General features: G+C 48.8%; 1 protein-coding gene across 1 annotated transcript in view; it reads left to right on the plus strand.

Moving 5' to 3' along the window:
* Window positions 1-1,541: 1,541 nt before the first annotated feature.
* Window positions 1,542-13,152, plus strand: part of JADE2 (jade family PHD finger 2) — a 132,939-nt gene continuing 121,328 nt past the window's right edge. Inside the window, 2 exon segments of the mRNA XM_038739863.1 lie at window positions 1,542-1,620; window positions 3,025-3,082. Coding sequence (XP_038595791.1) covers window positions 3,025-3,082 — 58 coding nt within the window. The 5' untranslated portion in view covers window positions 1,542-1,620.

Here is a 13,152-nt window from a genome sequence, read left to right on the forward strand (position 1 = left end):
AAACAGGCCTCACCCAATCCGTGTCCCACATGGGCTCACAGTCTTAATCCCCATTTTACAGGTGAGGGAACTGAGGCACAGAGCAGTGAAGTGATTTGCCCAAGGTCACCCAGCAGACAAGTTGCGGAGCGGAGATTAGAACCCAAGTCCTTCTGACTCCCAGGCCCGTGCTGTATGCAGTACACCATGCTGCTTCTCAAGCTAATCAGGCCTCACCCAGTCCGTGTCCCACATGGGCTCAAAGTCTTAATCCCCATTTTACAGATGAGGGAACTGAGGCACAGAGCAGTGAAGCGATTTGCCCGAGGTCACCCAGCAGACAAGTTGCGGAGCTGAGATTAGAACCCAAACCCTTCTGACTCCCAGGCCCGTGCTGTATCCAGTACACCGTGCTGCTTCTCAGGCTAATCAGGCCTCACCCAGTCCGTGTCCCACGTGGGCTCAAAGTCTTAATCCCCATTTTACATATGAGGGAACTGAGGCACAGAGCAGTGAAGTGATTTGCCCGAGGTCACCCAGCAGACTAGTTGCAGAGCTGAGATTAGAACCCAAGTCCTTCTGACTCCCAGGCCCATGCTCTCTCCAGTACACCATGCTGCTTCTCAAGCTAATCAGGCCTCACCCAGTTCATGTCCCACATGGGCTCACTGTCTCCCTCCCCATTTTACAGATGAGGGAACTGAGGCACAGAGCAGTGAAGTGATTTGCCCAAGGTCACCCAGCAGACAAGTTGCGGAGCTGAGATTAGAACCCAAGTCCTTCTGACTCCCAGGCCCGTGCTCTATCCAGTACACCATGCTGCTTCTCAAGCTAATCAGGCCTCACCCAATCCGTGTCCCACATGGGCTCGGGCCTGGAATGCCCTCCCTCTGCCCATCCGCCAAGCTAGCTCTCTTCCTCCCTTCAAGGCCCTGCTGAGAGCTCACCTCCTCCAGGAGGCCTTCCCAGACTGAGCCCCTTCCTTCCTCTCCCCCTCGTTCCCCTCTCCATCCCCCCCATCTTACCTCCTTCCCTTCCCCACAGCACCTGTATATATGTATATATGTTTGTACATATTTATTACTCTATTTATTTATTTTACTTGTACATATCTATTCTATTTATTCTATTTTGTTAGTATGTTTGGTTTTGTTCTCTGTCTCCCCCTTTTAGACTGTGAGCCCACTGTTGGGTAGGGACTGTCTCTATATGTTGCCAATTTGTACTTCCCAAGCTCTTAGTACAGTGCTCTGCACATAGTAAGCGCTCAATAAATATGATTGATGATGGGCTCACAGTCTTAATCCCCATTTTACAGATGAGGGAACTGAGGCACAGAGCAGTGAAGTGATTTGCCCAACGTCACCCAGCAGACAAGTGGCGGAATGGGGATTAGAACCCAGGTCCTTCCGATTTCCAGGCCGGCGCTCTATCTACCAGGCCACGCTGCTTCTTACTCCAAACTGAGCTGCTTCCCCATTCCCCACCCCCCCCCGAGTCTGCCGGGAGCCGGCAGAAGCCGGGTCTCCCTGCCAACAGCCGGGACACCCAAAGGGGGTTTCCCGGTCCGTCTGGGTTCCCTGCCTGCCAGGAGCAGGAGGAGGCTGCCAGAACACCCAGCTTTGTCTCCTGGGCCTCCAGGTGTGTTGGTGGGGGTCACCTCCTGCAGATAATAATAATAATAATAATAATAATGGCATTTATTAAGCGCTTACTATGTGTAAAGCACTGTTCTAAGCGCCAGGGAGGTTACAGGGTGATCAGGTTGTCCCAAGTGGGGCTCACAGTCTTAATCCCCATTTTACAGATGAGGTGACTGAGGCCCAGAGAAGTGAAGTGACTTGCCCAAAGTCACATAGCTGACAATTGGCGGAGCCGGGATTTGAACCCACCACCTCTGACCCCAGCCCATCATAGCGGCTGGAGGAGTCTGAGTGACCAGAGCCCCAGCTAGGGAGATTATGGGCCAAAGGGTGGGGGTGGGGGGCGTAGGGTGGGACTGGGTTTAAGGAACCCTGGGACCCCCAGGAGATCATGGCTTGTGTCCCTGCATTGCTAATGAAAGCAGGAAGTAGAGCTGATAGGAATGCCCAGGTACTTAGCCTAACAATGGCCCGCCCGGGTCGGGGGCAGGGCAGGGGAAGACTTCGGGGGGGGAGAGAGGGTGCTGAGGGGGGTAAGACGTGGAGAGGAGACAACTGAGGTGAACAGCTGCCAATCAGAGGGAGGGGGCTTGGTGGCCCCAGGCTAAACTGTAGCACACTAGGAAAGAGGTGGGAGGGAAGTCCACAGCCAGACCTAAGGAGAGAGAGTGCAGGAGCCCGGAGGAAAGAGAGGAAAGGTGAGGGACTTTGGGCCGGCAGGGGGGCTGAGTGGAGGGAAGGGGTTGCCGAGTTTGGGTCTGGACCAGCCCCTGTACGTAATCATGGCAACGATGGGATTTGGTAGGCATTTATTATATTCCAAGCCTGGGGCCACAAAGGGAGGAAACCGGGCCCGCACAAGTTCAGCGACTTGTCCGAAGCCACGCGGCAGGTGAGTGGCTGAGTCAGGATTAGAACCCAAGCCCCCTGACTCCCAGGCCCACTCTCTTTCCACCAGCCTTCGCGGCTTCCCGGTCTCTCCGGGGCTTCGGGGCCGCACATAGCTCCGTTCCTTTCGGGAGATCCGACCTGAGATCCACATCCTCTCCTTCTTTCCCGGACTTCTACGTGCCAAAGTCAGCGGTCCCATCTTCTTTCCCAGTCTCCTTCCTCCCCGAAGTGCCCCGGGCTGGAGAGAGAGAGAGAGAGAGAGAGAGAGAACCTCCTTCTGCTGGAAAGAAATCCTCTCCCGAAACCCTCATTTCAAGAGTTTATCGGTGACCTCTGACCCTTCTGCCGGGCTCTTTAACCCTAAGGGCCGATCCTTGCCATTAGACCATAAGGGTAAGCGTTGGTGCGTTTGGGTTAATGCCTGATGTGTGGATATTCATAGATAACAGTGATTTGCTTCGTAATGACTTTCCTGATCGGTAAGTGTAATGTTCAATTTCTTTTGTTACAGATGGAAGAGAAGCGGCGAAAATACTCCATCAGCAGTGATAACTCAGACACTACTGACAGTAAGACCTTTAATTCAAGGCTTTGAACAAGATAACTAAGCAATTCACCTCCAGCAGGGAAAGCATTTGAATAATTACTTTGCCAAGTCGGGGAAGCTACATTTACTGGATGGTTGCTGAACAATAAATCCTGGGTTGGGATCGGTTTTCAAAGATACATTACCGATGGAGACTTTAATCTGAATTTCCGGGGCTGTTTATCTGATAGCGGTGCCTTCTGGGGCCAGCTTGTGTATAGTTAGGGAGCAGAACCAATGGCGGTCACTCTGAAACCCTTCCCACACCATCCCTAGGGCACTTGTGAACATAATCCTATACTCTCCCATTTCCCCTATCTTAATGCCTGTCTCTCCCCTCCACCCCCAAACTCTTAAGGGCTGGGACGGGGCCAGACTTTCTCAAATGCTTAGAAAAGTACAGTAAACTCTCACTCTCAATCCCTGGTATTTATTAAGAGTTTACCGTCGATTGATTGATAGATTGATTGATAGGAGACCGATAATAATTACACTTATGGTATTCGTTAAGCGCTTATTATCTGCCAGGCCCTGTATTAAGCCCTGGGGTAATAATACTAATAATAACGATGGCATTTGTTAAGCGCTTACTATGTGCAAAGCACCATTTTACGCGCTGGGGAGGATAGAAAGTGATCAGGTTGTCCCACGTGGGGCTCACAGTCTAAATCCCCACTTTACAGATGAGGGAACTGAGGCACAGAGAAGTTAAGTGACTTGCCCAAAGTCACACAGCTGACAAGTGGAGGAGCTGGGATTAGAACCCATGATGTCTGACTCCCAAGCCCGTGCTCTTTCCACTGAGCCACGCTGCTTCTCTAAGACAAGCAAATCGGGTTGCTCACGGTCTTAATCCCCATTTTACAGATGAGGTAACTGAGGCCCAGAGAAGTTAAATGACTGGCCAAAGGTCACACAGCAGACAGTGTAAGCCCAATTTGGGCGAGGATTGTTCCTCTTTATTGCTGAATTGTATTTTCCAAGTGCTTAGTACAGTGCTCTGCACACAGTAAGCACTCAATAAATACAATTGAATGAATGAATAAGTACGATTGAATGAAGTGGCAGAGCCGGGATTAGTACCCAGGTACTTCTCCCAGGCCCGTGCTCTCTCCACTAGGACATGGTGTTTCCCATAGGCCCCCAGCTCCTGCTGCTGAAGCTTGGGGGGCTGTTGGATACGGGATGGATTGGGAGCCATGGAAGCGGGCAGAGGGGAAGGGATCTGTGCTGGGGTCCCTCAGCTCTAGAGCAGGGGAGGGCAGGGCTGATCATGGTCCATCCAGTACAAGAACAGAGCCCTTCTCCCTCTCCTCTCCTGACTTCTTCAAGGCTCAACGATAAATACTACTACTACTACTAATAATAATAATTGTGTTTTTTGTTAAGTGCTTACTATATGCCAAGCCTATACTAAGCTCTGGGGCAGAAGCAAGATCATCAGGTCTCTTATGGGGCTCATAGATTGATTGATTTGATTGATCGATTGATTAATGGATAGTTTAATTACCATCATGACCATCCTACTGCCTTTTCAGCCTCCTTATTGCCAGCTCCTCTTTTTCCCAGCGGGACGTTAGCTGGTAGAGGAGCCGGTGAAGAGAAATTATGGTACTTGTTAAACACGTACTATGTGCCAAGCACTGTTCTAAATCCTGGGGTAGAGACGAGTTAATCTGGTTAGACACAGTCTCTGTCCCACATGGAGCTCTCACTCTTATCCCCCGCTGCTTAGGAGAAGCAGTGTGGCGTAGTGGCTAGAGCACAGGCCTGGGACCAAGGAGGTTCTGGGTTCTTTCTAATCCCGGCTCTGCCATGCGTCTGCTGTGTGACCTGGGGCAAGTCGCTTCACTTCTCTATGCCTCAGTTACCTCATCTATAAAATGGGGATTAAGACTGTGAGCCCCACCTGGGAAAGGGACTGCGTCCAACCTGATAAGCTAATATCTACCCAGTGCTTAGAATAGAGCCTGGCACATAGTAAGTGCTTAATGAAAACCATCACTATTATTATCCCCATTTTACAGATGAGGAAACTGAGGCTCAGAGAAGTTAAGTGACTTACCCAAGCTCAAACAGCAGAAGTATGGCAGAGCCGGGATTAGAACCCAGTGACCCTGATTTCTTTCATTGGGAGAACTCTTCTTAACCCTGCAGGGATAATAATAATGATGATGGCATTTGTTAAGCGCTTACTAAGTGCAAAGAACCGTTCTAAGCATTGGGGAGGATACAAGGTGATCAGATTGTCCCACGTGGGGCTCACATGGGATGAGGGTCCTCTTCACCTTGAACTCTTAAAAACTGGGGGTCCTGAATCTGCTGGAATGACCAGAATTCTCAACCTACCCAGGGGCAGGAAGGGAGGGCAGAAAGAACCCTCTGTATGTAGCTGAGAAGTTGGGAGGACAGGAAAGAGATGTTTAGACCTTTCAGTCCTCAAACTCTTGGAGGACTGAAAATGAAGTCTTGATTTCCTGGAGTCCGATAGTCCGCAGAGACGGCAGCAGCTAGTCTGGGAGGCGGCGGTGGGAAGTAGTCATCTTTCCCAGCAGAGCTCAGGACCGGTATCTCCAGGAGTCATTACTTGACAGTGGTCTTCCTTCACTTGAAAGAAGAACTAAGTGCTGTCTAGGGGTAGGTGAGCCAAGCACCGTGCTAAGCGCTGGGATAGATAATGGATTGTAAAATGAGGCACAATCCCTGTCTCAGATGGGCTCACAGTCTAAGAGGTAGTGAATCAGGGATCTTATCCCCATTTTACAGATGAGGACATGAGGCCCAGAGAAGTTAAGTGACTTGCCCAAAGTCACCCAGTGGCCCAGTGGAAAGAGCACAGGCTTGGGAGTCAGTAATCCTGGCTCCGTCACTTTTCAGCTGTGTGACATTGAGCAAGTCACATAACTTCTCTGTGCCTCAGTTCCCTCATCTGTAAAATGGGGATTAAGACTGTGAGCCCCTCATGGGACAGCCTGATTACCTTGTAACCCCCAGCGCTTAGAACAGTGCTTGGCACATAGTAAGCGCTTAACAAATACCATTATTGTTATTGTTGTTAAGTGGTTTGCCCAGGGCCACACAGCAGACCAGGACAGACCCATGATCAGAACCTGGGTCTCCAGGCTCCCAGTCTTCCAGGAGGCGTAGTGGATAGAGCCTGAGCCTGGGAGTCTGAAGTCATGGGTTCTAATTCCAGCTCCAGCACTTGCCTGCTGTATGGCCTTGGGCAAGTCACTTACTTCTCTTTGCTTCAGTTACTTCATCTGTAAAATGGGGATTAAGACTCTGAGCTCCCTATGGGACAGAGATTGTGTCCAACCTGATTCGCTTGTATCCACCCCTGCGCTTAGTACAGTGCCTGGCACATAGTGCTTAACAAATACCACAGTTATTATTATTAACCTGAGCCATTTTCCCAAGGAGGCAGGGCCAGGGAGGGGTGGGATCAACTGGGGGCTGGGGCGGCGGGTGGCGGGGGGAGCCCCACAGTTAGCAGCAGGAAGAGGCCGAGATTCTCAGGTGCAGCCCCCTTGATTTCAGGAATACATTCTGTGCAGAGGCTGGGAATACTTCAGAGGGCAGCACCTGAAAAGTGTTGATGGTGATTACAGTATATGACAGGTGTTTACTATACATCAAGCACTGTTCTAAGTGCTGGGGTGGCTGCAAGCCAGTCAGGTGTGACGTTGTCCCTTGCCCCACATGAGGCTCCCTGTCTAGGTAGGTGGGAGAGCAGGTAGGTATCAGCGCTCTCTTCTCCTGAGGAAGCTCCCAAGTTCCAGTATGCCTGGATCCTGGGATGGGGGACTAGTGTCGTGGGTTCAAATCCCGGCTCTGCCACTTGTCAGCCGTGTGACTCTGGGCAAGTCACTTAACTTCTCTGGGCCTCAGTTACCTCATCTGTGAAATGGGGATTAAGACTGCGAGGTCCACGTGGGACAACCCAATCATCTTGTATCCTCCTCAGTGCTTAGAACAGTGCTTTGCACATAGTAAGCGCTTAATAAATGCCATCATTATTATTATTATTAGTGTTAGGACTGGAATTGGGAGGTGCCTCTGAGTGGTGGCTCTGAGCAGGGCTTGGGCTGAGATGGACAGAGTCTGTGGAGGGCTCCCTCTCTGTCCCTCTGGATTGGGTTGCCACCGGTCTGTCCCTTTGGTATCGCCTTCCTTGAGCTCCAGCGTATCCTTCCTATCTTCCTCCTTCCACCCCTTCCACAGGGGCTGGGGAATAGGTGGAATGGAGGAGGAGGAGAGGGAGAGGAGGAGGAGGATTTAGCGGAAAGAGCATGAGCCCGGGAGTCAGAGGACCTGGGTTCTAATCTTCACTCCACCCTGTATCTGCTGTGTGACCTTGGCCGAGCCACTTAACTTGTCTGTCTTATCTGTAAAATGGGGATTCAAGGCTCATTCTCCTTCCTACTTAGATTGAAAGTCCTATGTGGGACAGGGATTGTATCTGACTTGATTATCTGGTATCTTCCCCAATGTTTAGACTGGTGCTTGACAAATGCCATAATTATTATTATTATTGTTACTAGTCAGAGGAAGATCGCCTTTGAGAGCTTACTGTGTTCAGAGCATTGGACTAAGCTCTTGGGAGAGTACAATATAGCAGATACGTTCCCGTTCTCTGCCCACAAAGCGCTTACAGTCTAGAGGGTGAGACAGGCATTAATATAAATAAATAAACTACAGATATGGACATAAATGCTGTGGGCTGGGAGTGGGTCTGAATAAAAGGAGCAAGTCAGGGTGACCCAGAAAGGAGTGGAAAAAAAGGAAATGAGAGCTTAGTCTGGTAAGGCCTCTTGGAAGAGATGTGCCTTCAATGAGGCTTTGAAGATGGGGAGAGTAACTGTCTGTCTGATAAGGAGAGAGAGTGGGTATTCCAGGCCTGAGGCAGGATTGTTGGAGAGATAGGTGAGATTGAGGTACGGTGAGAAGGTGGGCATTACAGGAGCAAAGTTTATGGGCTGGGAGAGCAGCAAGGTGAGGTAAGAGGGGGCAAGGTGATTGAGTGCTTTAAAGCCAATGTTGAGCAGTTTCTGTTTGATGAGGAGGTGGATGGGCAACCACTGGAGGTTCTTGAAGAGTGGGGAAACATGGCCCAAACGTTTTCATAGAAAAATGATCCGGGCAGCAGAGTGAAGTGTGGACTGGTGTGGGGAGAGATAGGAGGCAGGGAGGTTAGCAAGGAGGCTGATACACTATTTTTAACTCTTGTTTGAGGTCTCTGGGTAGATTTAAGGTGGAAGAGGAGTGGTCAGGCTTGGTGGGCCTTTCTAGGGTTTCTTCTCAAAGCCCAGGAAGCAGAGTTGGTGATTGTCTAATTTGTTATCTAATTTTCATCTCTATATTTTTGCCCAGTGCTTCGTACAGTGCCCTACACAAAGTAGGTGCTTAGTAAATACCATGTCTACTACTACCACCACCACCACCTCTACCCCCCTCACTTTGGCTGGTTCTCCCCTGTAGAGTCTTATCTCTTGGACTTTGATATTCAGACAGCAGGTGATACCTTAGCTGGAGACATTCTCTTCCTGCAGTGAATTTGTAAACAAAACTCTGACCTTTTGATGTTGCCTTTGTCACAGAGAGAAGGAAGTGCTATGTTATCTGGGGCCACAGGCTTTTAAACCACCCAGTAGCCTGCTTCTAGAAGGCGCTAAGGCAACGCTTATGATTTGATTTCTGATTTTATCTATCGCAGATACAGTAGTTGATACACCTCTGGGGACCGTAGGTGGTTTTTCTATCGTGTGGTGAGGTCCTCTTTAAACATGGATGGAAGAGGGTGGGGAAAGTGCAAGCTAATTAATGTTTACTGTCAAGGAGATGTTGCATTATTATTATTGATAATAATAATAATTATAACAGTAACTATTAAGCACACATGTGCTGAGCACTGGGATAAATACTACTACTACTTAATAATAATAATAATAATGGTATTTGTTAAGCACTTTCTATGGGCCAAACACTGTTTTAAGTGCTGAGGTAGATACAAGGTAATCAGGTTGTCCCATGTTTGGCTCACAGACTTAATCCACATTTTACAGATGAGGTAGCTGAGGCACAAGGAAGTGAAGCGACTTGTCCAAAGTCACACAGCTGATAAGTGGCGGAGCTGGGATTAGAACCCACGACCTTTGACTCTCAAGCCCGTGCTCTTTCCATTAAGCCACGCTGCTTCTAATAGAAGGTCATTCAGGTTGGAAATAGTCCCTGTCCCACGCCGAGCTCACAGTGTAATAGGGAGGAGAATCAGTATTGAATCCCTTTTACAGATGAGGAAACTGAGGCCCAGAAAAGTTCAGTGAATTGCCCATGGTCTTAGAGCAGGCAAGTGGCAGAGCTGGGATTAGAACCCAGGTCTGTGGCTCCCAGGCCTGTGATCTTTCCACTAGCCCTCAGTGGGTCTGAGAATGCATAATAATAATAATTATAGTATTTGTTAAGCGATTACGATGTGCCAAGCACTGTTCTAAGTGCTGGGGGAGATACAAGGTAATCAGGTTGTCCTAGGCAGGGCTCACAGTCTCGTTCCCCATTTTACAGATGAGGGAACTGAGGCTCAGAGAAGTGAAGTGACTTGCCCAAAGTCACACAGCTGACAAGTGACGGAGGAGGGATTAGAACCCACGACCTCTGACTCCCAAGCCCGGGCTCTTGCCACTGAGCCATGCTGCTTCTCTATCTGCAGCAATCGTTCCTAGGGAACCCTGGGTTTCTTCAGGGTGTTTTGAGTTCTCTGAGTTCTCTTTGAGTTTTCTACCTTTCCCCAATCTAATCAATTAGGCGATCAATGGTATTTATTGAGTGCTTACTGTGTGCAGAGCACTGTACTAAATTTTTGGGAGAGTAGAATATGAGAGAGTTGGTAGACACATTCCTTGCCTGCAAGGACCTGAAAATCTAGAGCTTACAGTCTAGCTACAGTCTTACACCCACCATCCACATCCATCGCTGCAGTTTCCCTACCAGAGACCCAGAAGGTGGTGAATTAGCTCAGCTAGAGCCATTAGCCCTTGTTCCAAAGGGTAGGAGGCTCGACTGAGGGTGTGGCCACGGGCAATTCAAGTTACAGGCTCAGGTCCCCCTGGGCCCATGTGGCCTGGTGTTCCGTGGCCGTTGAGTTTTGTGTGTGTTCCATGGTTTCTCCAAACACCAGTGTTCTACTCGGAGATTCCCTTCGGAAGGTCTCTGGGTATGTGGGAGTTATCCCTGCTGGATAGGCAAGAGGCAGGCATCAGCCCCATTTCATAGATGGGGAAACTGAGGCCCAGATTTGCTCAAGGTCTGAATTAGTAGAAGGGCCCCTGATGAACCCAGTGACCCTGGCTCCCAAGCCCCAAGGGAGTCTTTGAGACTCAACTTCTGCATCAGTCTTCTCCCTGACCTTTCTGCCTCTCCAGCCTCTCCCCTCTCCAGTCCATACTTCATTCACTCTGCTGCCAGGACCGTGTTTCTAGAAAATCATTCTGTACATGTCTTCCCTTCCTCAAAAACCTCCAGTGGTTGCCCTTCCATCTCCTATCAAACGGAAACTTCCCACCTTTGGCTTTAAGGCACTCAGTCTGCTCTCTTCCTCCTCCCTATCTTCTCTCATCTCCCACTATACCCTAGGCTGCATATTTTGCTCTTCTAACGCCAACCTGTTCACTCTGCCTCGCTCTTCTCACTCTTACTGCTGCTGTCTTGCTCATGTCCTTCCTCTGGCCTGGAATTCCCTCCCCCTTCCTTTCTTCATAAGCATCACTAAAATCCACCAGTTCCTCTCCATCCCAACTGCTACCACTGTAAGCTCATTGTGGGCAGAGAACAGGTCTACCAACTCTGTAATATTGTGATATTGTACTTTCCCAAATGCTTAGTACAGTGCTCTGCACACAGTAAGAGCCCAGTAAATATGGTTGATTGATTGATCCAATTACCTATCCACCCCACCTTGATTACCTGCATCAGCCTCCTTGCTAAGCTCTCTGCCACCTGTCTGTCTCCAATCCAGTCCATACTTCACTCTGCTGCCCAGATCACTTTCCTACAAAACCGTTCAGTCTTATGTTTCCCCACTCCTTAAAAACCTCCAGTGGTTGCCCATCTACCTCCTCATCAAACAGAAACTCCTCACCATTGGATTTAAAACACTCAGTCACTTTGCCCCCTCCTATCTTACCTCACTAAATTCCTTCTACAATCCAGAATGCTCACTTCACTTCTCTAATGCCAGCCTACTCAACTGAACCTCATCCGCCCATCCTGCCTCTGGCCTGGAACTCTCTCTCCCTTCATATCCCACAGATGATCACTCTCCCCACCTTCAAAGCCTTATTAAAATCACATCTTCTCCAAGAGGCCTTTCCCGACTAAACAAACCCTCATTTCCCCAACTGCATCTCCCTTCTGTGCCACCCTTGTACCCTTAATTCACCCCACCCTCAGCCCCACGGCACTTATGAACATATCCATAATTTATTTTAATGTCTGTCTCACTCTCTAGACCGTAAGCTTGTTGTGGGCAGAGAGTTTCTCTAACAACTCTGTTGTGTTGTACTCTCCGAAGTGCTTAGTACAGTGCTCAGCTCTCAGTAGGCACTCAATAAATATGATTGATATCTGACAGACCACTGTTCTCCCCATCTTCAAAGCCCTATTTGATGATGATGATATTTGTTAAGCACTTACTATGTGTCAATCACTGTTCTAAGTGCTAGGGTATATACAAGCTAAACAGGTTGGGCATAGTCTAAGTCACACATAGGGCCCACAACATTAATCTCTGTTTTACAGATGAGGGAACTGAGGCACAGGAAGTTAAGTGACTTGCCCAAGGTCACCCAGCCAAGTGGCAGAGCCAGGATTAAGAGTCAGAAGGGCCTGGGTTCTAATCCCGGCTCTACCACTTGTTGGTTGTGTGACCTTGGGCCCGTGCTCTGTCCAATAGGCCACGTTGCTTCTACTTAAATCACGTTGCCTCCAGGAATCTACTGAGAGCTTACCTCCTCCAAGAGGCCTTCCCAGACTGAGCCTCCTTTTTCCTCTCCTCCTCCTCCCCATCCCCCCCACCCTACCTCCTTCCCCTCCCCACAGCACCTGTGTATATGTTTGTACAGATTTATTACTCTATTTATTTAACTAGTACACATTTACTATTCTATTTATTTTGTTAATAATGTGCATCTAGTTTTATTTCCATTTATTCTGATGACCTGACACCTGTCCACATGTTTTGTTTTGTTGTCTGTCTCCCCCTTCTAGACTGTGAGCCCATTGTTGGGTAGGGACCATCTCTATATGTTGCCAACTTGTACTTCCCAAGCACTTAGTACAGTGCTGTGCACACAGTAAGTGCTCAATAAATACGATTGAATGAATGAATGAATGAATGAATGAATGAATGAATCCTTCCCTGATTAGCTCTCAACTTCCCCCTCCTATCTCCCTCTTCAGACTGTAAGCTCATTAGGGGCAAGGAACTGCTTATTCTCTTGTATTGTACTCTCCCAAGGCTTAGAGCAGTGCTTTGTACATAGTAAATACTCAATAAATAGGATTGATTGATTGATTTGTAACCCCTAATTAGTTTGATACTGACCCCCACCCCCTCTCCCACAACACTGACGTACATATCTTATTCTTAGTTCCTTCTCCTTCCTGTAATTGATTTTAATGCCTGTCTTCCCCTGCTACGTTGTAAGCTCACTGAGGTCAGTGATCATGTCTACCAACTCTGTTGTACTCTTATAACATACATAGTTTAGTGCTCTGATCACAGTAATTGCTCCATAAGTACCATTGATTCACTGACAGATCGGAACGTGCGCGGGGGGCAATTGGGTGCAGGCCACCGCGGATCTAGAGGCCCTGTGGAGTCTCCGGCCTGTGCTCTGATCCCTCAAACTGTTCCGCACCAGCTTCTGCCTATTGTTAATAATAATGATGGTATTTGTTAAGCGCTTACTATGTGCCAAGCACTGTTCTAAGCACTGGGGGCATACAAGGTGATTAGGTTGTCGCATGTGGGGCTCACAGTCTTCATCCCCATTT

The sequence above is a fragment of the Tachyglossus aculeatus genome, chromosome X1 (genome assembly GCF_015852505.1).
Source record: "Tachyglossus aculeatus isolate mTacAcu1 chromosome X1, mTacAcu1.pri, whole genome shotgun sequence".
In the NCBI taxonomy this organism is placed as follows: domain Eukaryota; kingdom Metazoa; phylum Chordata; class Mammalia; order Monotremata; family Tachyglossidae; genus Tachyglossus; species Tachyglossus aculeatus.